General features: G+C 56.3%; 3 protein-coding genes across 6 annotated transcripts; 1 reads left to right on the top strand and 2 right to left on the bottom strand.

Moving 5' to 3' along the window:
* Positions 1 to 115: 115 nt before the first annotated feature.
* SELENOM (selenoprotein M) lies at positions 116 to 2,835 on the bottom strand. Its single transcript, XM_079942810.1, has 5 exons — positions 2,450 to 2,835; positions 1,223 to 1,258; positions 983 to 1,017; positions 543 to 621; positions 116 to 459 (listed from the first exon to the last, which is right to left on the bottom strand). The coding sequence occupies exons 1-5, from the start codon at positions 2,567 to 2,569 to the stop codon at positions 301 to 303; spliced, it is 429 nt and encodes a 142-aa protein (XP_079798936.1). The 5' UTR covers positions 2,570 to 2,835; the 3' UTR covers positions 116 to 300.
* Positions 2,836 to 9,334: 6,499 nt separating this feature from the next.
* On the top strand, positions 9,335 to 19,498 carry INPP5J (inositol polyphosphate-5-phosphatase J; the record flags this gene model as incomplete). Of its 4 annotated transcripts, none has more annotated exons than XM_079942461.1 (13): positions 9,335 to 9,856; positions 11,518 to 12,587; positions 12,939 to 13,052; positions 13,174 to 13,282; positions 13,494 to 13,610; positions 13,944 to 14,119; positions 14,518 to 14,629; positions 14,770 to 14,879; positions 15,016 to 15,199; positions 17,890 to 18,027; positions 18,175 to 18,252; positions 18,379 to 18,483; positions 18,682 to 19,498. In XM_079942461.1, the coding sequence occupies 13 exons, from the start codon at positions 9,752 to 9,754 to the stop codon at positions 19,186 to 19,188; spliced, it is 2,925 nt and encodes a 974-aa protein (XP_079798587.1). In that variant the 3' UTR covers positions 19,189 to 19,498. The 4 variants fall into 4 exon arrangements, with proteins under 4 accessions (XP_079798587.1, XP_079798586.1, XP_079798588.1 ...); XM_079942460.1 differs by having other exon boundaries at positions 11,500 to 12,587; XM_079942462.1 differs by lacking the exon at positions 13,494 to 13,610 and having other exon boundaries at positions 11,500 to 12,587.
* A 1,090-nt stretch (positions 19,499 to 20,588) lies between these two features.
* PLA2G3 (phospholipase A2 group III) lies at positions 20,589 to 25,231 on the bottom strand. The gene is made up of 7 exons (XM_079942145.1): positions 24,684 to 25,231; positions 23,530 to 23,662; positions 23,141 to 23,275; positions 22,539 to 22,846; positions 21,785 to 21,914; positions 21,560 to 21,676; positions 20,589 to 20,928 (listed from the first exon to the last, which is right to left on the bottom strand). Exons 1-7 carry the CDS (start codon positions 25,195 to 25,197, stop codon positions 20,715 to 20,717), a joined length of 1,551 nt encoding a protein of 516 aa, XP_079798271.1. The 5' UTR covers positions 25,198 to 25,231; the 3' UTR covers positions 20,589 to 20,714.
* Between the last annotated feature and the right edge of the window lie 881 nt (positions 25,232 to 26,112).

The following is a 26,112-nucleotide window of genomic DNA, read 5'->3' as shown; positions in this document are numbered from 1 at the left end:
TGTGCCCACGTCCCCACTCTGGCAGCCAGGCAGCTGGGGATGCGCGGTCTCCTATGGGTATTCGGGGAGCTCTTATTCCTCACCCGCCCGCATCAAAGAAGGAGTCGAGTCTCGCTGAAGGCGGAAGGGGATTTAGTGGAGCTGGGAAGGGAAGAAAGAGGGTTAGGAGGGACCCCCGCAACTCCATCCCTGCTGGCTCGGGGACTGGGCGTCGGCCCTCAGCGAGGGTGGTGCTCCCGGGCCGCTGAGAGCTTCATTCTGTCCCCAGGGCTCAGGCAGGGTGGTGCCGCGTCCCCAGACCTACAGGTCAGCGCGGTCAGGAGCGCCTTCGGCGGGCCTAGCGGGCGCCCGCAGGTACTCTGGGGGCACAGCCTCGTCGGGCGACGCCTTGCGGTAGAAGCCGAGCTCCTGCACCAGCGCGTTGATCTCCTCGCGAGTCATGTCGCTGAGTGGGATTCGCTGAAGCAGAAGAGGGGCGGGGTCAGCGCGCCGGGCCCCGCCTCTCGCCCCTCCTCCCCACTGTCGACCTCCCCAGGCCTCACCTCCAGTTCCTCAAAGCGTTGGCCCAGCAGCACGAGCTCCGGGTCGGCCCCCGGGAGGTGTTTCATTACCAGGTTGTGGCTGGAGATGGTGTTAAGGTGGGTAGTGGTGGGCGGAGGCAGGTGGGGTCTCCTGGGGACTTGCCGATGTGAACACTACCTCGTCTGCCCAAGCAGGGCAGGGATACCCATTTACACGTGAGGAAATTAGGGTTCGAAGAAGTAAGGGGGTCTCCTCTCTGTGCCGGTGTCTGTGGCAGTCATCACTAGTCAATTTCTCTTGCCAATCCAAGACCACCTCAGAATTCGCTGGGCAGCCACTATCAATCAATCCCACTTGTTAGTTGAAGACCATTTGTCATCCCTATCTGTGAAGTTAAGTGGAAGGAGATTCTTGCAGATACCCTCCCCTTTCTCCCTCCCCAAGAACAGAAGGAGGATACTAGAGTGGGATGTCCTGGGTGACGAAGGCCTTCACCTGGGGAGGAACCAGAACATCAGACCCCAACCATCTCCAGGTACCAACAGGAAACTGAAGCCCAGTGAGGTCACACAGCAAGCAAGGTGTAGGCTCCTGACTCCCAGCCCAGGGAACCTTCCCCACCCGGTCATTGGGACCATGTTGCCCACCCCCAAAGAGGCTCAGGGGGGACAGAACTGGGGATCCCTTCCTTCAAACTCACCTCCTTCAGGCGATTAAGCTGTCATCCCCCACATGTCTGGAGGGGAACAAAATGGCATAGGTCAGGAGTAACACATCTACCCTCACCCTCATTCCCCAGCTGGGCATTGGATTGAGCTGTGAATTACTCCCTGGAACAGCAGTTCCTAAGATGTGGAAGTGGAGGCCCCTTGTGGGTAGAAGGAGGAACTCTGTACAGATGGGAAAGCCGAGGCCCACCCACACCAGAGGAAAAGAGGAGCAAGACCAGAAACCCAAAGGAAACTTACCAGCCTTGGGGCTCTTGCCTGCACAACTTACTGACTCTTGACCCATGCCCAATGCCCAAGAGAAATGATCACCCTACCCCCTCAGGCCATAGAGACCTGGACCTGGTCTTTGGCCCCTAGAACCTCAGGGTGGAGGCAGACCAGAAGGAAACAGCTCAGAACTTCCCTGAGAGGCCCTATTAGAGACACCTACCATCTGGTCCCTACCTCATCCGGTGCAGAGCTGGCTCTCCCTGCCACCTGCAGCCTAGCCCTACAGACCATCTGGTTGCTTCCCCAACAAAGGAGGCTGGGAGGGCCCCTCCCTGTACTCCCTGAAGGGGAGTCCAGACCCCAGAATTACCATTCTAGTCCTCCCTCCTCCCCGCCCTCGCCACCCCCCTAGCTTTTTTCAGGCAGAAAACCAAGGCCCAGAGAGGGTCTGTGATGATCCAAGTTACACAGGGACTTTGGTGGGGCATTTCATGGCAGGGGAGGGTGGGGGGATTGCTGAGGAGTAAGAGTGGTAAGGCAGTTCCCAGCCAGATGGCAGGGGGCTCCCAGAAAGTCTCCTGTCTCCCAGGCAAAGGGAGTGAGACCAACCGGAACTGGGGTGGGGAGGAATTCCAGGAAAAAGAGAAGTGATGGGGGGATGGGAGGTTGGACTCCAGAGGACAGATTTGGGAAAGTCATAGGCCGGAAGAAGTTAGGGGACAGGGCCAATGTGTCTGGGGCCCAATGTCTGGCCGGATGGGGAACTGGGGAGGGTTTCAGATTTCCAGGCCTCAAGATCGGTGGTCTCGGGCTTCCACGGTGGGTGCTGGGGCGTTCTGGGGCTGGGGAGTGGGAGGGACAGTCCTGGTGCCGAGGGGGACATGGGAGTCGGGAGGGTCCTGGGTCAGAACGGGCGGTGATTCCAAAGCCAAGGGGCCACGGGGTTAGGGGTCGGTGGTGCCTAGCCTGGGGGCCGCCGCACTCACCTCTACCCGGCCTCGGGCCAGGCCGTGTAGACGGTTCCAGTCGGGCCGGAAGGCGGTGGTGGCGGCCGCGACTGCCGCGAGGAGCAGCAGCAGAGGCGGCGAAAGCAGCGGGAGGCGCATTGAAACCCGGCCGAAGATGATCCGCAAGCTAGAGGTGAACCGTCCGGCCACTGCGCCACGTCTGGGCCCGCGAGCTGGCCAGGTCCCTGCTTGAGGTCCCACCCCGCTAGGGACCACGCCCCCAGCTCTCGGTCTCCGCCCAGGGCCTGCGTGGGGGCCGCCCGCGCTCTCCCGGCGGGGTTTGGGCTCCTCTCTGGCCCTCAGCCCTTTACTTTCCCAGCCCCGAGAGTGTCCACCCTCCCTCTGCTGACAGAGAGCATGGACGCTCCGACAGGATGCGGCCAGGCAGTGCCCCCTCATGCCGGCAGGGGACGCGGGCGGGATGCGGACGGACACGCGAGTTTCTGGGTCAGACACCCGATTTGAAGATGGGGAAACTGAGGCCTGGGGAATCCTTTTTTGTGTTTTTTATTTCTCTGGATGAAATTCCGATCTGGATTTCAATTTCCTGAGCACACGTGTGGCGATGGGAATATTACGTCAGTGCTGGGAGGATAAAAGGGTTAATACACATTAGAAAGCTCTTTAGAACAGTACCTGGCACAGTACCTCAGAATGGCCCCATGAACTCCGTTTTACAAGTTAGGTAACAGACTCAGAAAGGTAAAACAATCAAGTTGTGGATCTGGGATTTGAACCTAAAACATGCCTGTGTTCATCTCACCAAGACAAAGATAACTAGATCAGCATGCTACTTCCTCTCTTCAAGCCTAAGGCAGACACAGCACATTGATCACAATGCTCTTTCCCACCGAATCTAGCCTGGGACTCAGAATCCTCCTCAACATCAAACCAAGGCTGCATTATGACCAGTTTTGCCTTCCTGGGCCCCTTCCTTTATTAAAAAACATATATTAAAAATTGGATTTTACAACTGCTTTGATTTAATAAAATGAATGTAATCCAGGCTGGATTCATGATTACTTATTCAGTTTTTTCTTCCGATTTTAAAGGAAGTTAAAATTAAAATATTTTTGTGGACCCCTAAAAGTATGATGGGCCCTAGACACTGAGCCTAATGGAAAAGTCAGTTCTGCCCTTTGTTCATACCCTGCTACCTCCCATTCACTGACTTGATTGTGAAGATATAATAATAATAGACTTAGGGCTGTTATTTAATATCCATTCTCTATAAATGCATGAGGACACAGTAAATATAATTGGTTCTATCCAGATTATTGAAATGACAGGCTATGTCTAACACTCTATTTACTGCAGTGGAAGTGGGAATTCATCCAAGCTTTCTGAAAGGCAATTTGACACAGTAAATCAAAACCCTAAAAATATTTCTTCTACCCAGTATTCCACTTCTCAGAATTTGACCCAAAGTAATCTTCAGAGAGGGAATCAATTGTTAGGTCAAGATGTTTATCAAGACACTGTTTATCATAGTGAAAAACTGGAGAGAAGACAGAAGCATGTCACAGCAGGGGATGAGTTAAATAAATGGTGATACCTCCTTAGGGTAGAGAACCAAGCAATTGTTTAAAATGATGCAGCATACTGTTGAATGACATGGAGAATGTTCATAGTTATGGTATTAAATTTTTTTAAAAAGCTATGAAACAGTAATATCAGCTGGGAGTTGCGATGCTCTGGGCTGCAAGTCAGAGAAACCTCAAGTTTAACTGGCTTAAACAATGAAAGGAATCTGTTAGCTCAAATAACAAAATAGTCCAGGCAGGGAGGGCTTCAGGTGAGGTTTGATCTGGTTGGTAAAGTCACCAAGACCTGATCTCTTTCCATTCTGCTTCTATAACATCAGCTTATCATTAGCCCAATTACCTTCATGGTGTCAAGATGGCTGCCGGTAGTAACCAGTACCACCACAGACTTCTTCATTCATATCTAACCAAGGGGAAATCTTTTTTTTTTTTTTTTTTTGGTAAACTTCTCAGGAGAGAAAACAAGCTTTCTTTCCCAAAACCCCCAGCAAAAGTCTCCTTATATCTCACTAGGTCCATCCATGATCTAATCAAGTGTCTGGGGAAATGCAAATGCTCCCTGGCTTAACCAGTTGGGACCCATTCCTGAAGATTGTCAAGGATATGAGCTGCAATGGATGTATGGCGGCAACAGAGTAGCCAATGGATTTTATAAAATATGTGTATATAAATACATACGCCTTCACCAAAAACCATAATCTAAAGGAAACAACCCAAGAAGTCAAAATGGTCATCTCTTGGTAGATGAAATTATAGGTGAATTTTTTTCTCCTTTACAATATTTTTCTGTGTTTTCTATAATAAACATGTGTTACCTAAACACAAAGAGTAATATTTGTTAACAAAAAGAATGGGTCATATGCCATGGGTTCCCTCTACCCCACCCCACACCCCAGCAAGGGCCTCAGATTGGCTGAATCCAGAGGCCCCGTGGAGCCCATGGCTTTTCTGCTGACAGAGCCAAACCTCAGCACCCCATGGGCCCACACTGTTCACTGGACAGGTGCCACCAAACCACCCTCATTGCATTAACCTGGACTCTGTGTCCTGGAGGGGCCATAGCCTGGGCTGCTGAGTGTCGACTAGCCAGCTAGTGGAACTGATGGTAGTGACTGGCCACAACAGTACCAGGAACATTCCGGCATCAGCAGTCATGGGAGGCCCAGGATCTCCCAGAACAGATCTCTGCTCATAATCCATGCCTTTATGGGGCAGTTTGTAATCTAGGCCAGCAGCCCTGCTCAGGTGGGGCTGGGTTTGGGGTTTAGTCTGTGATAAAACCAGGCTCAGACAAGGTCAGGGTCAGTCCTTAGCCTATGCCCAGGTTCAGAACTGAGTCTGGGGCTGGAGTCAGGGCTCAGTCAGTGACTGGGATTTGGTCTCCATCTGTGACTATGTTCAGGGCTCAGCCTTTGACCAGATTCAGTGCACAGTCTGAGGTCAGGGACTAGTATGTGACCAGAGTTGTGTGACCCAGGGTCAGAGCTCAGTTTGAGACCAGCGTTCAGTCAATGATTAGATTCAGGGCTTAGTCTGTGACCAAGATCAGGGCTCAGTCTGCCACCAGGTTCAGTTAATGACCAGACTTGGATCTCAGTCTAGACCTGGGCTTGGGGCTCAGTCTAAAATCAAGGGTTAGTCCAAACCAGGGTTAAAGTTCAGTCTGTGACTGTGGCTCAGTCTTAAGCTAGGATCAGCGCTCGATCTGGGTCCAGAATTGAGGTCTCCAGTTGGAATCAGGCTAGGTCAGGCTTGGATCAGGCTCAGTACTTGACCAGAACCAAGGCTCAATCTAGAGCTGGGGTAGAGGCTCAGTCTTAGTGTGGGATCGGGACTCAGTTAACACCAAGATTAAGGCTCAAGCTGGATCTGGACTCAGGGCTAGGGTTTAGTCTGGCTCTGTGCTCTGTTCTGAGCTCCAATATAGAAGTTTCTGGAGACCTGGGCACCAAGGGCAGGTCAGCATGCAAGAAAGGAGAGCCCCCAGGCAAGCTTCTGTCGCTGCAGTAAACCTCTCTTTGCCTGCTGAAGCCAGTTGTCCTAGAGCCTTCTAACCTACATGGCTCTGCTGCCCGAGATCCCCTCAAACCAGAATAAAAATAGCCATTCACTTCAGAGCAGCTGACAGCGGGTGCCAGCCTGCCTGGGAGGAGGGGAAGCTGAGGAGAGGAAGGAAGGATGTTTGAGCTCAGGCCCCAGCTGTGTGACCTTGGGAAAGTCACTCCTCCTCCTTGAACCCATTCCTGAGGAGCAGAATGGGAGGTGAGGATGACACCTGCCCCAGAGGTGAGAACGAGGGGAGAGTGATATAACATGTGGCAGTTGGTACCAATAAGGAACTCTGGAGTGAAGCCTTGGGAGGAAAAATGCTCCTCCAGGTCCTGTATACTTTCTCCTCCAGGAAGCCCTCCTTGATGCTTACCTCTTCCACCTTCCCACACTACCCTGTAGCACCCTCTATGTCTCAAAACATTTCTCAACTAGTGGCCACAGTGTGACCTCCCTCACAGGTGACCAGAGAGCAAAACGAAGAGGACAGACCCTTCTGTACCATTACCATCCTCAGGTGCCCCTGGGAGGTGGATCGAGGAAGAGGAAAAGGAAAGAGGAAGAAGCACGTCTCTCTCTCCCTTCCCTACTTCTGGGGGATTTACTCTGAGCCAAAGGGCCATGAGGGCACGTGTCCAGAGTTTGTATCCTTTCACAGCCGGAACCTTTCATACTCCATACCTTTGCACCTGCTGCTCCCTCTGCTTCCCGGGGTGTTTCTTCTCTTTTCAGTTTGGCAATACAGATTCTCCTTCAAAGAATAGGTTCAACAGGAACCTCTGTGGGGGAGAATTATCCACCATCTCCCTGGGAACCCCATGCTCTGTCCCCTGCTGGCTGTGTAATCCCTAGGCCTCAGTTTCTTCCTCTGTCAAATGGGGATCTTATTACCAACATCACAGGGTTACTGTGGAGAGTAACTGAGATAATCCATCAACCACCTCCTTTCCTATCCCTGACCCGAACAGCCTGGAGGGTAGCACTAAGATTTCTAGGGTGGGGCAGGAAAAGATGTACTCTCTGCCTCAGTACACCACCCCCTACCCCCAGGAGCGAGGGAAGGGAGGGAGCCAGGAGGTGTCTCCGGAGACAGCCACCTCCAGGGGGGTGGTTCTCCCTGGCAGCTGCCCCCAGCCTGCCACCCTGAGCCCCAGAGCCTGTTATCAACCTCCTTAGTCATCACACCAGGAGCTCAAATATAGCTCTTACCCTGTTCTCTTCTCAGCCAAGGTCCGCCCCCTGCCCCCTTCCCCTAGCAAGGCCATGTCTGGGTCTCAGAGCCCCTTTTCCTTCCCCCCGACCCAGGAATGCAACTATGCTGGGCCTCAGTTTCAGCATCCTCCAAATGGGCAGGTTGGAATAGATGATGATGATGGGGATGATGATGATGATGATGATGATTGTGGTGGTGGTGGTGGTGGTGATGGTGGTAACTCCAGGGAAGCTGCCCTTACTGAGAGCTTGCTTGTGCCAGGCTCTGTGCTAAACTCTTCAGATGTATTATCTTGTTGAATTCTTACTGCAATCTTGGAGGTATCTACTGTTTTTATCTGCCTTACACAGACCAGGAATCTGAGTGACTCTCCAAGTAAATCAGTGGCAGAGACAGAAACAAAGTCCCCTGAAGGATCTGAGCTCAGGGAGGGGACATGGTGGAGATCCTGGCTGCCCCACTGGGGCAGAGGAGCCCTTTGAATACTTATTTGCATGACATTTGCCTGGTTTCTCAAGGACATTGATGCCCCTGTCTCAGCCCGGATGGTTGAGCCCTAGGACTGGTTCCAGGGACCTGGATCTGTCTCCCATCACTTCCAGGATTGCAACAGAAGCCAAGTACTCTTGGGGGCCTCAGTTTTCCCATCTGTAAAATAGGAGTCAGAGGGCTAGGCAGGGTAAGTTCAAAATTTCCTCCCACATCTGGTGGCCTGAGCACCACCATCCTGTTCACGCTCACTTCCTCCCTCACCACCACCCGCATCTTCACCTCCAACTCCACCACCACCTCTTCTTCCGTTAACATAACACCCCCACCACCTAGTCTGCCCCCATCCCTCCTCCACTGTTACTATAACCCCCATCTCTTCATTCTAGCACCTCCACCATCACCAACCTTTGTTATCATCTCTACTATTGCCATCACCATTACCTCCACTACCTCTTCTATCACATCCGTCCCACCACTATCACCTCCACTTTGCCAGCACTGTCACCTCACCACCACCACCAGCACTGTCAGTCCTCACTTCCATTATCATAATTACATACATTATCATCTCCACCCCTTCGATCACCACTGTCGTTACCTCCCCCATCACCAACGTCATCACTTCCACCATTACCACATTTCTACCCCAGGACCCTAATATGGCCTGGGTCTCTGCCCCTGCAAATTCCAGCCTCATAGAGGTGCTAGCCCAGAAACACAGACTAGACTCAGAGACTAGCAGAGGTGGGAAGCCCATCCAGGAGAGGGAATGAGGTATCTGTCCACGTGACTTTCATGCAGGTGACCACACCGGTCCATGAGGATACAGAGGTGACTGTTGATCAGCAGGGAGCTCTGGGCACAAAACTCTGATCATTTTCTGCCTAAACTGAGTGAGATCATTCCTCTGTAAGCAATCAAGCAGCTCTGGAGGAATCAGGGTTTCAGGGACTGATTAGCAGATAAGAGTGAGAGTGGGGAAGAGGCAGAAGCAGAGCCCACAGCTATCTCCGGCCGTATCTGAACCTGTCACTCATTCACTCTTCTCACTGATTGATTGATTCATTCAACAAACACTTCCCTAGGTCTGTTGGAGACCAGGCCCTATGCTGGGTCCTGGCCAAAGAAGTTCCCAGACCTGTTTTTGACCCTCCTGCCAGTCTGTTCCCCCACTGCTGGGCCTTTCTCCACCCCAGTTCCCTCCCCCCAGACATCCCAATTGACTCTTGTGGTTCCTGGGTCACTGAGGCTCAGGGGACCTCCCCAGCTCACCAGGTGACCTTGAGCAAGTCCCTCTCCCAAGCCACACCCAGTGAGTCTTGGAGGAGGAAAGCTGAGAGGAGCTGGGCTGGGCCTGGCTGTGAGGACATCCAAGGGCAGGCTCAAGGTGTCTGCAGAAGAGGAGGGGCCAGTGCTGAGGTTGAGATGGGAAAGACTCCAGTTGCTGGAGCCTGAGTGTCTGGCTCTGGGATGGGAAGGATAGAGCCAGGCGAGGGGCGGGCACCAAGGCCTGAAAATGGGGCAAGGGTGGGGGCCAAGGCAAGCCCTGAGCTGGCAGGGAGTCAAGAAGGTCACAGGATCAGAGCAGGGACTCAGGTGTCTCTGAAGCCCTGGAGAGGGGGCTGACCTCTGAGCTACCTTACCCTCAGGTGTGTCAATGCCCCTCCCTTGAGCAAGGGCTGGCCAGGCCTACTGGCTGGAGGGTGGGAACAGAAAGACAGCTTCCACTATGCTGCCAGCTGGGACCTGTGCCAGGCCAATGGACCCACTCCCCCTGATTCCTCCCCCACCATGACCATTCCAGGCTCAGCAGCCAGTCCCCAGGGGGTAGGCCACCTTGCCCTGGCCAGCTCTATGTTGGGAAGTTGGTGCCTGTGTCTTTAAATTCTCAGCAGGTTGAAACGGCTGATGACATCACTGGTTCCCGGGAGCTAGCAGAGGAGCTGGAGCCCAAGGGAACCCAGGCTGCTGGGGGCTGCAGACATGGAGGGCCAGGGCATCAGTGGCAGCGGGAGGCCGGGGACCCAGGCTGGCCTGGGCCCCCTGCCCATGCCCCATGGGATTTCCCAAACTGGGGCACCCTCCAAGGTAAGACCCCTAAATCCTAGTTCCCCCATTTCTGATCCTTAATCCCACACCCCCCCACATACTGCAGGCACCCTGGTGCCCCAGCTGAGGGGCTGGCACTCTCCTCTGCCCACCAAGCAGGGACTGGGCAAACAGGGTACCCTAGGGGCTGAGGGGGTAGTGATGGGACACTCAGAGAGAGATGGAGTTAGCTGTCTCCAGGACCTACTGGGAAAGCCCTGGACCAGGTATCAGGGGACCCAGCTGTGCTCCAGCTTTGCTATGTGACCTTGGGCAAGTTGCTTGTCCTTTCTGAGCTAATGCAAAATGAGGAGGCTTGTCCCTGAAGACTGAAACTGTGACATCTGGGATGTCTAAGTTGTTAGTGCTGGAGGCGGTGTGTGTTTGGGGTGGGGGTTTGGAGTGGGACACTAGGAACCAAGGAGGATGCCCAAAATGCAAGCCTCAAAGATCTGAGTTTGGGGACAGAGGTGGAGGCAGAGTTTCAGATTCTCTGAACCAAGCAGGACACGGGATAAAGACAGAACTGCATCTCTGGAGGCAGGGATGGGGCCACCCCAGGGTGAGTGTAAACCTTCGTCTACCCTCCCTGGCAAGGGACACTTTATCCTGACTTCTGGAGACAGGGGCATTAGACAGGGACAGATGGGAAAGGAAGAGGAGGTCCTTGCAGGGCCCCACACCCTCCACTCCACCTGCTGGACATAAAGAGGATACCTGCTTGCCTGTCCTCACAGGTGGGGTGACAACGGTAAGAGGGTACAACTTGTGCACAGTGGTGCGGCGCCAGGATCAACAGAATCCTGGACTTGCTCTGGGTGTTAGAATCACACTTGGGAGGAATGACTATTCCATGGAGCTCAAATGGAAGCCTAGCAAATTTTGGCTCATACATGCAGAGGATATGAGACCTAGGCTTCCCAGGATCAGGTATGGCCAGGGATCCTTCACCAGGGTCCTTCATTTTAAGACAGGGAAACTGAGGCCCTGGCCAGGGAAGTGCTTGCCTCAGGTCACACAGAGCTGGGCTGGGAATCAACATGGCCAGTCCCAACCCAGGCTCTTGCTCCTGCACGGAGCTCTAGGAATGGGTGACGAGGACAGAGAGGGCTGTGACCAAGGAATTGGGACGTGGCGGGGGGAACCTGAGGGTTCCTGTGTACTGTGGAGGAAAGGGGGTGGTGTTTAACAGGCTGGCCCCAGGGTGTCCTGAGTGGGAAGATCTGGGGGGGTCAGATCAGTAGCCCTTGGCTAGGGGAGCAGCAGGGACTGCAGGGGTGGGCGGTGCTCAGGGAAGCTGACTCCAGCCACCCAACACTCCAGGGTGGCCAGGGAGTGGGTGCCAGCCAGGAAGGCAAGGAGAGCCCTCAGGTCCAGGCTCACACTCTGCCTCCTTTGAGTTGGGGGTCTTAGTTTCCCCATCTATGAAAGAGGTGTCACAGGTGAGGGAGGGGATAGGTTTCCATGTCCTGTTTCCTCCAAAAGAGAAGCTGATTCACAGCAGAATGGATTGAGGTGAGAAATTAGGAAGAACTTCCTCAGAAAGATGTGCCTTTCTTAGCTAGACAGAGTCTGCTGGGGTCTATATGGAAGTGGAGGCCTGGTTAGGGTTGACTCTGAGTCTCTGACTTGTCCTATCCAAGATGGACTCACGTTTTCAGCTCTCAGCAAAGGAGAATGCAGCACCAGTATGCTCGGAACCAAGGTTGGCTCTGACACCTGTGGGGCCACCAGCAGCAATGCCATCTTCCTCAAAGGGGCCAAGCCTGGCTCTGGCGTCTCCCCGACCCATCCTGGCTCCAATGTCTACCCCTGGAGAGCAGAAGACAGCTCCTGCCCATCGCAGCTCCAGACTGGCTCCAACACCTGTGGGCCATTTGGTGGTGTCTGCCTCGGCTGGGCCGAAGCCTCCTCCAGCTACCCTGGGGCCCAGGCTGGCTCCACTGTCCAGGGACCAGAAGCAGGTGCCACCTGCCTCCATGGGACCCAAGCCAGCCCTGGCTGCTTCAGGCCTGAGCCTGGCCGTGGCATCTGAGAAACAGCCCCCACAGCCCCCCTCCAGCTCTTCCCCAGTGCCCAGTCCAGTTCTGTCACCCTCTCAGGAACAGGCCCTGACTCCAGCATCCATGACATCAGCCCTGGCCTCTGTGGGATGGACACCAGCTAAACAGAGGGATGCCCCAGCCCCTAGACCTCTCTCCCCTTCAGAAGGGCATCTCCAGCCCCCCACTCAGACATCTGGTCCTGTGGGCTCCCCATCCTTGATTCAAGCCCCCCCAGACCCTCGGATCTCCCCCTCCTTCAGAGCCCGGCCTGAGGCCCCCCGCAGCAGCCCTGAGGATCCTGTCCTGTCCCGGACACCACAGACTCTGCCCCTGGATGTGGGCCAGGGTCCTCCAGAGCCTGGCACTCGCTCCCCCGGACTTCTCTATCCCACCTTCCGGCCAGGGGCCCCCTTAGCCCAGACTTTGCCCCCACCTCTGCCCAAGCCACCCCGATCTCCCAGCCGCTCCCCCAGCCGCTCCCCAAACCGCTCCCCGTGTGTCCCCCCAGCTCCTGAGATGGCCCTCCCCAGGCCTGGCACCCAGGGTGCCGGGCCTGGTGGGCATCTGAGCCCCAACCTTCAGCCCAGAGAAACCCCAGCCCCTCTTACCACCTCCTCTTCTACATCCACCTCGTCATCCTCCTCTTGGTCAGCTCAGCCCACCTGCAAGAGCGACCCTGGCTTCTGGTGAGGGGCCCTCTCCCAAGACATTGCTGGGGCTTGAACTCTAAGACTAGCCATCCTTCTAGGGTGGCTTACCCTACTCCACCCCAGCTGACCTCCCTGAGGAAGATTCCCTGTGGGTGTTAGGCCCACTCTGGGGCCCTCGGAAGACAGCATCCTCTCCTAAGGGACTTGCCTACCCCGCCTCAGTTGATCTCCCTTGGAAGTCTGGTGGAAGGGACCCTGGGCCCACTGTGGGTCCTTCTGAGGGCTTATACTCAAGCTTATTTCCCCAGAAAAAGCCCTGTGGGAGGGAGGTTGAGGGTAAGAGAGTGGTCCCCAGTAGTAACCCCTTCTGTACCCCCACCTCCCCAGGATCACTGTGGTCACATGGAACGTGGGCACCGCCATGCCCCCCGATGATGTCACATCCCTCCTTCACCTGGGCAGCAGCGATGACAGTGACAGGGCAGACATGATCGCCATAGGGTGAGGGGACAGGGCGAGTAGACTCCCTCCTGAGCCCCTCCTGCCTCCCAGACCCTCTCCCACGGGAGGGGTTTCTAGGGCGCCCCCCCCAATCCGAAGGCCGCCTCACAGTCCCCCACAGGTTGCAGGAAGTGAACTCTATGATCAACAAGCGGCTCAAGGACGCGCTCTTCACCGACCAGTGGAGCGAGCTCTTCATGGACGCACTGGGGCCCTTCAACTTCGTGCTGGTAACTCCTCCCTCAACCCCCGGGCAGGTGGAGACCCCTGGATTACTCGGCCCTAGCTCTGCCTTGATTCACCGTGGGGCCCGCTGGGCCTCGGTGGCCGGGTCCATGAAATGGGAAGATGGAAGAGCAGACCTTTAAGAACCGGAAAAGGCGAGGGCGGGGGCGGGGGAGTTGTGTCCTGCCTCTCAGCCTCCTCACGCCTCTGCTGCAGGTGAGTACTGTGCGGATGCAGGGCGTCATCCTGCTGCTGTTCGCCAAGTACTACCACCTGCCCTTCCTGAGGGATGTGCAGACTGATTGCACGCGCACTGGCCTGGGTGGCTATTGGGTGAGCGTGGAAGCGGCCTGGGAGGGTACAGGGCCCTAAGGGATCCGTAGATTAGTCCCCGGACCCCCGCGTACTGGCAATATCCCCTCCCCAAGCTACACCCCTTACTCTGAGGCCTGCCTCTCCCCACCCACCCCCACCCCTCGTTTTCTAGACCCCGCCCCTTTCTGTCCCCGCCCCTCCTATTGTTCCACTCCTTTCCCTAGAACCCACCCCTCTCCACACCTCCACGGGTCCTGGGCCTCACCCGCCGACCCCGCCCACCCTAAGCCCCGCGGGCCTCACCTCCTAGCCTAGGCCCCGCCCATAACCCACCCAACCTTGTTTCCCAAGGGCAACAAGGGTGGAGTGAGTGTGCGACTGGCCGCCTTCGGGCACATGCTGTGTTTCCTGAACTGCCACCTGCCGGCCCACATGGACAAAGCGGAGCAGCGCAAGGACAACTTCCAGACCATCCTCAGCCTCCAGCAGTTCCAGGGGCCTGGAGCTCAAGGCATCTTGGATCACGAGTATGGGCCGGGGCGGGACCTAATGGGGCTTGGGCGGGGCTAGTGAAGGAGGGGTGGGACTCAGGGGCGAGACCTGTGCGCCTAGTGGGGAGAGGCGGGGCCTATGGGGGTGGAGACCACCCACACTATAGCTAGGAACAAGAAAGCTGGTAAGTTTGATGGGGAGGTGGAGCCTGCAGGGTGGAGCTTTGCTGAGGGGCAAGGCCTTGCTAGGGGTCGGAACCTAACTTCTAGGTCTACACCCCCTGCGGCTCCGTGGTGGGCTGGCGGCCCTGCAGCAACCCACCCACCCTCTGCGTCATCACTAGGAGCAGCTGTCGGGTTGGATGGGGGCAGAGAAGGATCTGGGCTGGGCTCTTTCACCCCCATGGACCCCGCTGACCCCCACCTCCGAACAGCCTCGTGTTCTGGTTCGGGGACCTGAACTTCCGCATCGAGAGCTACGACCTGCACTTCGTCAAATTTGCCATCGACAGCGAGCAGCTCCACCAGCTCTGGGAGAAAGACCAGGTGGGGAATCCCAGCCTGGACCCCAAAACCCCAAGCACACAGAACATGCCCTAGGACCACCTGTACCCTAGGCTATGGTCCTTGCCCTCACCTGCCCTGCCCAAGCTCTTGTCCAATTCTGTGCTTCTGGACCCTCACAGCTCAACATGGCCAAGAACACCTGGCCCATCCTGAGGGGCTTCCAGGAGGGGCCCCTCAACTTTGCGCCCACCTTCAAGTTTGACGTGGGTACTAACAAATATGATACCAGGTGAGCTCAGAACTGGGATGAGAGGTGGGGATGTGGGCTGAGGTCTTCTGGATAAGGGAGACAGGAAAGAGAGACAGGAGGCAGAGGTGCCTTGACCCCCAACCCCTGATACTCAGCCTACCCTTGCCCGCCGCAGTGCCAAGAAGCGGAAGCCAGCCTGGACAGACCGTATCCTGTGGAAGGTCAAGGCTCCAGGTGGAGGTCCCAGCCCCTCAGGACGGGAGAGCCACCGGCTCCAGGTGACCCAGCACAGCTACCACAGCCACATGGAATACACTGTCAGCGACCACAAGCCCGTGGCTGCCCAGTTCGTCCTGCACGTGAGTCCTGGCCTCATCCTCCCCGCATGACATCCCCAGGCCCAGCTCAGCAACCCACTGCCCACCGGTAACCCCTTAGACCTGCCCTCAGCAGCATCCACTTGTCACAGCAGACTGGGAGTGGGATTATGATCTCCATTATTTATGTGCGATGCCATGCGGTATGTGCGATCTTAGTTCCCGGACCAGGGATCGAACCCATGCCCCCTGCATTGGGAGCTCAGAGTCTTAACCACTGGACCACTGGGGAAGTCCTATGATCTCCATTTTCAGGTGAAAATTCTGAGGCCCAGAGACACAGCACCCCTTGCCCCGGGTCACATGGCTACTAAAGGGAAGGTTAGGATTTGCACCCTGGCTAGTCTGATTTCAAAGGGTATACCTTTTCCACTAATCTCTATTTCCCCTTTTCTGAGAAAGGCTAGGGCAACTTATGTTAAAATTCACATATATAATAAGACCAGCCACGAAAATATTTACTCAAATCCCATGTAGCATTCATTCACATTCATTTATTATTTTTTTACCATCTTACCATATGTGATGGGGAGGGGGAGTAGAGATACAAAAAAATACAAAGCTAAACCCTATATAATTACTATAAAATTTGCATTGTGTTTAGGATTTTTTAATTATAAATTTTTATTGATTTATGTATTTATTTTTGGTTGCGTTGGGTCTTCTTGCTGCGCGCAGGCTTTCTCTAGTTGCGGCAAGCGGGGGCTACTCTTCATTGTGGTGTGCGGATTTCTTATTGCAGTGGCTTCTCTTGTTGCGGAGCTCAGGCTCTAGGCATGCAGACTTCAGTAGTTGTGGCGCATGGACTTGGTTGCTCCATGGCATGTGGGATCTTCCCACACCAGGGCTCAAACCCGTGTCCCCTGCATTGGCAAGTGGATTCTTAACCACTGCACCACCAGGAAGCCCCTGTGTTTAGGATTGGGGTTCCTAGCTGCCAAAGGAAAAAGGGGAAATCCGAGAATGTCAGAACTGGATCTTAGAGACCATGTAGTCCAACTTTCTGTTAGTGGGGTAGGCATGCGCCCCAAGTTGCACACAGGCTCAGGAGCAGAGTGGGGTGGAGCCCAATTTCCAGTCCTGAAACTCAACCCTGGGCTCTCTGATTCTCTTGATCTGATAAGAGGGAGCCCAGCAGACCAGAGAATGTTTTCCCTGCTAACTTTGTCATATGGTCAGTCAGAGGGACAGTGGCCAATGTCCTCAGCTGGGAATGGAAATCTGCCCGTATCTGGCCTCCCATGACATTTGGTAAAAGCCTTGGGTGTGAGGTTTAACCCCCAATCAGGGACCTCACCTTGAGAACCACTCCTTTTGGGTGCCCTATCCTTCCCTCCTTATCTAGAACCCTGTCTCTTGTAAAACATTACCTGTTGAGCACCTACTATATGCCAGAGCCTGTGTAGCCTACTTCATGTATGTCATCCCTTTGAATACTGTGGTAGGCCCTGAGGATGTCTAAATTCTCCTCCCAGTTTTACTGATGAGAGAAACAGAGGCTCAGAGAACTTAAATCTCTTATCCAAAGCAACACAGCACAGGGCTCAGCAGGAGTTTTGACCCCACAAGGCCCTAAAGGGTATTTCCAAGAGCGCAACCTGGCCAGACCTGTTGTTAGGAACCCACAGGCAGGGAGAGGATATGCTGGTTTCTTCTGGAGCAGCTTGGCTTAGAAGCTGAGGAGGGAGAGAAAGTTGAAACCAGATAAACAGGGGAGCAGACAAAGCCTGAGGCTGGCACCACCGAGTCTTTCCCTGAGGGACAGAGGTGAAGCCAGTACCCTGGCCACCTGCCACCCCAGCAACCCCATCCACATGGTGAACCCCTGCTCAGCCTGGGGTGACCCTGGGAAGAGAAGATTCTTTTGTCTCCATGGACTGATGACAAACAAGGTTAATAGTGGTTCCTTAATACAGGTGGGGAAACTGAGTCTTACTTATTAGCCTGATGAGGGGCTTACCTGAGGTCATGAAGCAGGTTAGTAGCAGAGCCTGGACGGTCTCCAGCCATCTACCCAGAGCTCTTCTTGCCTACTCATGGGTGTTCACTTTACTCCAGAATATCCAGTGCATCATGGGACTCCTTTGTTAGCTTATAGGCAAGTCATTCATTGAGCACCTACTGTATACTGAGAAGTTTATAGGATGCTTTATATGGTATCTCATTGAATCTGCAGAGCAACCCCAAGAGTTAAATAAGATCATCAGAGTTTAAGGACAGGAGCCCTTCTATTCAGAGAGGTCAAGAAATTAACTTTGGGGGCTTGCCTGGTGGCGCAGTGCTTGAGAGTCCGCCTGCCGATGCAGGGGACACGGGTTCGTGCCCCGGTCTGGCCCGCATACCGCAAAAAAAAAAAAAAAGAAAAGAAAAGAAATTAACTTTGGGTCACACTGCCTAACAATGGCGGAGCCAGGGCCAAACCCACAGTCTACTAAGCTTCAAAGCTGTGTTCTCACTCACTCCCTAAGGAGGCTAAGGACAAAAAGAGCCCTGAGCTGGGAGGCAGGAAACCTGGCATTCATCCTAGACCTGTTCTTCCTCAGTTTCCCAGCCTGTGCAGTGGCTTCAAAGGCCCTTCATCTCAGCCAATTTGTGCCGACGCAGGCCCAAGGACTCTAGGTGCATAGAATACTAGAGGGTCTCCCCTGATGTTGCCCCCTGCCCCTGGGCAGTTTGCCTTCAGAGACGAAGTGCCGCTTGTGCGGCTGGATGTGGCAGACGAGTGGGTGCGGCCGGAGCAGGCTGTGGTGAGGTACCGCATAGAGACGGTGTTCGCCCGCAGCTCCTGGGACTGGATCGGCTTGTACCGGGTGAGACGGGCGGGGTGGTCGGTACATCGGGGAAGGAAGGGCCTGAAGGGGCAGCCAGGGACCCATGTGGGGTCCCTGGCTTCCCCAGAGTTTAAGGCTGCTGGGGTCAGACCTTAGGGGTCACGACCCTGATTGCTCTCGCCCCAGGTGGGTTTCCGCCACTGCAAGGACTACGTGGCTTATGTCTGGGCCAAACATGAGGATGTGGATGGAAACATCTACCAGGTACTTAAGGGGAGGGAGAGAGTGGGAGGAAGTCCCCATTGCCCTTGGGGGCTCAGGATTTACCTTGAAGGGTCCTGAGGCTGCCTCCCTCACCCCAACCTGGACCTAAACCCCCTGGCCCACCAGGTGACATTCAGTGAGGAGTCACTGCCCAAGGGTCACGGAGACTTCATCCTGGGCTATTATAGCCACACCCACAGCATCCTTATCGGGGTCACTGAGCCCTTCCAGGTAAGTAGGCCAGGCTGCAGGGTCAGGGGCGCCAAAGGAGTACTCAAAGGCCTCTACAGCTTCTACATTCTGTTCTGTGACCTCCTACAAGTATCCTGGCCTTCCTGGGTCTGCCAAGGGGGAGGGCAGGAGTGGTTCCCAGAGGCCTCAGTGGCCGGTTGGGGAGAGGGGCACCCCAGTGACCAGCCTTCCCCCCAGATCTCACTGCCTACCTCGGAGCTGGCCAGCAGCAGCACAGACAGCTCGGGTGCCAGCTCGGAGGGTGAGGATGACAGCACCCTGGAGCTGCTTGCATCCAAGTCCCGCAGCCCAAGCCCTGGCAAGTCCAAGCGGCACCGTAGCCGAAGCCCAGGTCTGGCCCGCTTCCCCAGCCTTGCCCTGCAGCCCTCGTCCTGTGAACGCCGTGGCACCAGCCGAAGCCCCTCGCCCCAGAGCCGCCGCCTGCCTCGGGTAGCCCCCAACGGGGGCAGTGATGGTGGCAGCCGGGGCAACAGTGAGGAGGGGCCCCCTGGGCTGCCTGGGTCCTGGGCCTTCCCACCATCTGTGCCTCAAAGCCTGGGGTTGCTGCCTGCCTTGCGCCTAGAGACCGTAGACCCCGGTGGTGGCAGCTCCTGGGGACCCAATCGGGAGGCCCCGGCCCCCGACAGCCTGTCTCCCAGCCCCCAGGGTCAGCAGGGCCTGGAGGAAGGGGGCCTGGGGCCCTGAGGGTGAGGTGGGCAGGCAGGCCCAGGTGGCCCCCTGGGGCTCTGCCCCAATCTTCTGCAAACCCACCTGCCTCCCTCCTGCTGCTGCTCCAGCTTTATGTGCACCTGCCACTCTGTTCTGGCCAGGGGTGGCCAACTGGGGTCCCCCAAACTTGGTCCTGGCACCTCAACTGTGACAGTCAGCAAACCCCTATCCCAGCCGCCATCTGGGATGGGGGAGCAAACCTAGAGATCATCAATTAGGAATTAAATTCTCCAGCCTCACTCCTGACTTCTTCCTAACTTGTTAGCAGTCTAGGGTTGGGGGCAGTCAGAGGAAGGGACTAAAGAGATGAGAGGATGACAGATCTGACAGTTACCAGGCACCAGCTGTATACATTACACATGCCATGTCCTTTAAGCTGCACCACAAGTTGTGGTGTTGAGTTCAGTGTAGTTCTTAGCTCCATTTCACAGGTGAGCAAACTGAGACCTCCAAGAGGTTATGTGAACCTTTAAAAATCAGATGCCTAGGGCTTCCCTGGTGGCTCAGTGGTTGAGAGTCCGCCTGCCGATACAGAGGACATGGGTTCGTGCCCTGGTCCGGGAAGATCCCACATGCCGTGGAGCGGCTGGGCCCGTGAGCCATGGCCGCTGAGCCTGCGCGTCCGGAGCCTGTGCTCCACAATGGGAGAGGCCACAACAGTGAGAGGCCTGCGTACCGCAAAAAAAAAAAAAAAAAAAATCAGACGCCTAAGCACAGTTTGGCTGTATGCTGGAGGGAGGGAACATTTACTAGGTGCTGAGTGCTGTCCGTGTTGGTTCGCTTAATCCTCAACAACCCTGTGAGGTAGGTCCTGTTTACACTCCCCTTTTTCAGACGAGGAAACTAAGGCTCAGAATGAAGGAGGTCTCTTGCTTAAGGGCACGGGGGAGATCTGAATTTAGGTCTAGGGCAGAAAGAATGGGCCAGGGCTGGGCCAGGAAGAGCATAGGAGCTGTTAAGAGAAGGGGTCCCCTGGGGAGGTGAGTTGGGAAGCCCCTTTCTAGCTTCCGCCACCCTGGATTCAGACACAGGCACTTCTGTGACATCCCTCATTCCCCACCTGCTGCCCTAGACCTCAGCAGGCAGACGCTGGGGCTTCCCTGGGCAAGTTCTTGAGACATGCATTAATTTTGCAACATAGACATATATGTACCTCCTCCTGGTACCTCCTGGGGCTGCTGCAATGTTACCTTCTCCCCATTCCCATCTGGATGTTAATTTCTCTGGGAAGGCCCAAGCCTGGGGCAGCAGAATGAGCCTCCTGAATACCACATCCAAGCACAGAGGGGTTGTGTCACCAGCCCAAGATCACCCAGCGCAGCAGGAGACGTGGTCCAGCATTTGGGTCTTGGCCCCCCCACCCTACCCATGCAGCCCTCTGGCTATCCACAAGAGCCCATCCATGCTTCAGTCTAACACGTGGAGGGGAAGCTGAGACCCCCAGGGCCTAGCAAAGCCAGGAACGAGGTCCAGTCTTGTGCCCAGGAGAGCTGGAACTGAGGTCACTGGTTCCAGGATTTCTGCTGTCCTTCAGGTCCTCCGGCTCCCTGGGTCAGCTGCAGACACCGGTCATAGAATGACATGGGGACCTTTGGGTGCTCTGAAGTCCATGCCTGCCTGTTGTCTGTGCCTGTCCCCTGGAGCTGGAGTTGCCTCTGCTGAAGTTGCCGCAGGTGCCGAGCTGACACCTTGATGGCCCTGGGGTCTTTGGAACAGCTGTGAGGAGAGAAAAGTGGGGCAGGTGGTCATAACTGCCAAGAATCCCACCCTACTCTGCAGAGAGGGTGACCAAGGCCCAGAGAGGAGCAGGGCTGGGGCTGGGAGGGTGGGGGGCTGTTACACCTAGCAGGGGGCAGGATAAACCTGGGTTGGCACCCAGAGGCCCAGGTTCTGCCACTAGCTGGCTGCAGAAACCTGGGTCAGTCTGGGCCTCAGTTTCCCTACCTGTGAAATAGGAAAAGTAACAGAGTTAGCTTTGAGAATCAGAATTGAAATGAAATTGTGGATTATGGAGTAAGAGTTAAGCAGGTGTTTCACTATGTGTCCTGTAGGCCTTGGCCTATGTACGTCACACACGCCACTTCCTTGGCTTCTACCTCCATTTTATAGGTAAGGAAACAGGTGTGGAGAGGTTATTCAGCTTGCAAGGTCACATAGGAAGTAAATGACAGAGTTGAGATGCAACCTACATGGGCCAACTGCAGAGCCGAACCCAGGGATGATGACAGTGGAGCTCAGAGGTCCCCTGACCCCCTCCATCACCCTCTCAGCCCAGGTGCACAAAGGGAGCAGAGGCAACCCACCCCTTGGGAAGTCCCCCATCCCTCCTGGCCCTGATGTCACTTACCCTTTGCCCTCAGCACAGTCCAGTGGAGGGGCCAGTTTGAAGCAGGTCATGCCCAGCAGCTCCCAAAGTATGTTGGCACCCACAGGTGGGCTGTGGAGCCTCAGGAAGCGTGCCAGACTGAGGACAGAGGCAGACTCAGGCTGGGGCAGGGCCTCATCAGCCAGGTGTCCCTTCCCAGTGCCTGGCAACAGGCAGCCCACCCCCAAGGGTCCAAGCAGGCCTCACCGGCGCGTGCAGTTGCAGTGGAAGAGGGGTTCACGGGCATCGTTGAACAGCTGGAACTTGGTCTTCTGGGGCCCGATCTGATGCTCACACTGGTCCAGGCGGCGGAAGCCGCGGCAGGCCTGGCGGGCACCTGGGGGCAGGTGTGGTGGTGAGAGGAGCCCTGTCTGATGCCCACTGCCATCCGGCACACATGCTCTGTCCCACACATACAGTGTCCCTCGATCTCATGCCCTTTGTGCCTTCAGAGTGCCTCACACATAGGAGACGCGTGCACGTGCACACACACACACACAGCAGTGCTGCTATGGGGAAGCCCAGAGAGTCGAGAGTGGTCAGAAAAGGTTTCCTGGAGGCAGAGGCTCCTAAGCTGAGGCTGGAAGAGGGGAAGAGTCAGGGAGAATTCTCCAGGCAGCAAGAAGAGCATGTGCAAAGGCCCAGCAGTGGGAGAGAGCAAGTGGCTTTAGAAGAACCAAATGAAGTTTGTGGAACTGGAGTTTCGACTGGGGAGTAGGATCTGCAGGACCAGACTCGACAACCCCTGGGTGTTGGGACATCATGGTGGGGCCTCAGCGAGGAGTGCCATGGACAAGTTTGGAGCTTACAAAAATCCCTCTGGCTGTAGCACGAGAGAAGTTGGGAGACCCCAGAAGGAGCTCAGAGCAGGAAAGGAAGCAACACAGGGGCCCCCCACCCTGAACAGAGTCAGGGACACCTCCTTACAACAGGAGCCCCCAAGGTTAGGTTCTGAGCTCACCTTGAGGTTTTAGGCCACGCCATAGTCCCTGGAGGCCTGAATCAGTGACCTCCAGCTGGACTATGGAGGCCACATCAGGCCCAGGGGAGGCCACAGGGGCCTGGAGGGCTGTGGCATTGGCTTGGCTGGGGTACTCGGACTCTTTCTGCTGTGCTGGCCACTTCTGAGGGTGCTGAATCCACCGAGGCTTGCTGGGTGCTGGGTTCTGAGGACTGAGAGTCAGGGGAATGGCAAGGGAGCTCCAGGAGGCATTGTAGAAGGTCCTGGGCTGGAGACGGGCGAGGGATACAGAGCCATATGTTCTACACCTGGGAGGTAGCACATGGTGGCAATTGGTAACCCAGAATCCCCCCTCCCAGAAGTCCCCAGGTTCATCTCCATGGAGATCAGGGCTCTGCCAGTCCCACCCCTCACCCCACATCCCACTGGGTCCTGCAGGGCACCCAGGGAGCATCTGCATCCTGGGCCCAACCCTGAGGAGAAGACAGGGAGGACGAGGCATCATTCCCTGGAGGACAGACATACAGAAAGGCTTCCCTCCCAGGTTTGGAGCCAGAGCTCCCCACTGGCTGGGAAGGGGCTTGAAAGGGGCAGCCACATACCCGCCCCACCAGTACCACTCCACACAGGCCTCCTGGTCCTCCAGGACGAAACAGGGGATCGCCAGCACGTTGAAGAAGGCCACGCCCACGATGTCAGAGATGGAGTCCCGCTGGTTATGCAGGCACTGCTGGAACCTGTCCCAGAGCCAGCACTCAGGTCCCTGGACCACAGAGAGCTACTGGCTCCTCTCCCAGACCACCTGGTCACTACCAGCCAGGTGATTTGGGGTCCAAGTGTTCCCTCTCCTGTTAGGCCTCAGCTTTCCCACTGCACAGTGGACTCCGGCTGGCTGATCCTTTAGGATTCTCTGGAATCCCAGACTCTGCACCAGGTAATCCCGGTGGATAATCCCACCCCAAGTTCCCAGCCCTCCCTGCCCACCACCAACCTGGCATCACAGTTGCAGTGGGAGATGGTGTGGAGTCGGTAGTTTCGGATGCCATAGTTGTACTGGAAGGGTGAGACAGTCTGTGGGCAGCGGTCGTGTTCCTGGCAGCAGAGATCGGGGCCCTGGAAGACCCCTGCAGGGAGCGGAGGGGGCACCAGGTCAGCAGGGTCGTGGGCACCCCATGCCGGCTATGCCCGCGTGGTGTTGGGAGCAGAGACCTCATTCTCATCCCAGCCCTGATACAGATGACCTGGGTTGCCTCAGGCCTCTCCCTGTGGGACTCACAGTTCCAAAGCTTGAAGAGAACACCCAGGTACAGCCTCTGTTGGGCAATTCCAAGTGCCAGGCAGCCCACCCAGGAACCCTTGCCCACGGAAATATCTTCCTCAGGTGAACTGGTGTCTGCCTCCAGAGTTCTCGGGCTCACACCACAAGTGAAACTCCAAAGTTATGAATGTGTGTGGAATGGAATGGTAAACAGCAGGGTGCAATCTCGCTGGCACAATGAGGCATTGTCAGGATGCCAGCCTGCTCCAACTCAAGTGCCAAGTCCTCCTCCCAGCCCTCCACGTGTATGCACTGACAGCTGTACCGAGAGTGCAAAAAAGCCATGCATGTTTTTCACCACCTGAGCAATGATGCCCTTTACTGAGCATCTCCCAAATGCCTGGCACTTCCCACACCCAAGCACACAGCAGCCCTGGGAAGGAGGTGTCACATTTATTGTACAGGTGAGGAAACAGATTCAGAGAGGGGAGGTGACTCGTTCAGCTCGGAAGGGCTGAGCTGGGATTTGAACCCAGGCCTCCCCTCCCACTCGGCGTCCCCTCCACTGGGCACCCTGTGCCCATAAAACCTCCTCTCGGGTAATGTTTTTTTGGCTCAGCCGACCCTGGATCCACCCCAGCCAGCCTCCTTCCTCAGATGGTAATTAATGAAGCCTCCCAGGTGTGAGTAGGACCTTTCCCATCTATAACCACATTCAAGCATCCCATGATGAGATTTATGGTCACCCCATTTTACAGATAAGGAAATTGAGGGTCAGAGTGGTTAAGTCACTTCCTCAGGACACACAGCCTGGGAGAGTGGGTACCAGGGCTAAAGGCTGCATTTCCCCCCGCACCAGCCCCCCTGTTCACACACCGATGGCTCACCCAGCTCCGAGGTGTTCCCGGCAGAATCCCCAACTCCACACCACAGTGTGCCAGGCATGGTCCAGCCTCTCTTCACCCGCTGGTTCCCCATGCCAGGCGCTCCACTCTGCCCTGCTGCTCGCTTCTCCCTGGTCTCTGCTGGACTCTCGGCAGGCCCTCTGCAGGCCTCCCACTGACGCTTAAGGGTGGCCAGGGCTCTCTGCAGCTCAGGTCCAGGGGTGTGGATGAAGGAGTCCCGGGTGATCTCACCAGCACAGAGGGTACTGAAGGCTGTAGTGAGCTCTGGCTCATCCTGCCGGCTGCACACCTGCAGCCTCCCGTGCCCATCCCAGTGGGCATGGAACAGGGCTAGTCCCTGGGCATCCTTGCCCAAGAAGCTAAGGAACCCCAAAGGGCTGCCAGAGATGGGTCTGGCCAAGTGGCAGGAGGTGCTGTGCAAGTGGAGGGCAGGGGAGCCCCCCAGAGCTTCCCCCAGGAAGTTCAGCACCCCCAAGAGCACCACCAGAACCCCCATTCCACCCTGGCCCAGCCCAGTCAGACAAAGCCCCCGGGAATCCTACCCTGGTGGGCCCACGAGGCAGCAGCTCTGTAGCTGAGCGGAAGCGAGCCCAGCCGACCCGGTGCTGCGGGGCCAATGAATGGAGCTTTGGGAGGAGTAGGAAGGAGGCTGGAGTATGGGGTGATCTGGGGCTTGTAACTGAATCCACCGGCTGGGCAGGCCGCTGATTGGCTGAGGAGTACACTGGCCGGGGCCCACGCCCCCACTTGGCCTGCCTTTCTCCACGCCTTCCAGTCACCTGCCACCAGCCTCGCCTGGATGGGGACGGTAGGAGCCAAAGCCCTGGGCCCTGGGGGCAGGGGCCAGAAGGGGGATCTGTATCTCCCTGGGGAGGGAAGAGGGTCTGGGGGATCAGAGGAGGCTCCTAGAACTGGTCATCCCCCCATCCCAGGGATGGCCGCCAAGTCCACCTCCATGAAGCTGGCAGAAAGCCACGGGCTTCTGCCAAAGCTGGGTAAAGGAGGTAAGGGCAGGGCTGGGGCTCTGTGGCCACACCCCTCCCCCGGGAGGCTCTGAGGCTTCTGGGAAAGGGAGCATCCATCCCCCCCACTACCGCCACCCCCACCCCACCCCCCAACCCCCCCGCCCCACCCCCCAACCTCCCCCGCCCCACCCCACCCACCCCACCCCCGCCCCACCCCCACCCCGCCCCACCCCCGCCCCACCCCCACCCCACCCCACCCCACCCCGCCCCACCACCACCCCGCCCCACCACCCCGCCCCACCCCCACCCCGCCCCACCACCCCGCCCCGCCACCTGGATGCTCTCCCTGCCCAGTCCTGGTTCTAAGAAAGGCACTCAGCATATTCAGGGGACAGTGCCCCAGGGCTCCCCACTTCCTGGGACTCCAAGCACAGGCATGGCCCGGC

This window comes from Stenella coeruleoalba (genome assembly GCF_951394435.1).
Source record: "Stenella coeruleoalba genome assembly, chromosome: 14".
Taxonomy (NCBI): Eukaryota; Metazoa; Chordata; class Mammalia; order Artiodactyla; family Delphinidae; genus Stenella; species Stenella coeruleoalba.
This window is presented reverse-complemented; position numbering and strand designations above follow the sequence as displayed.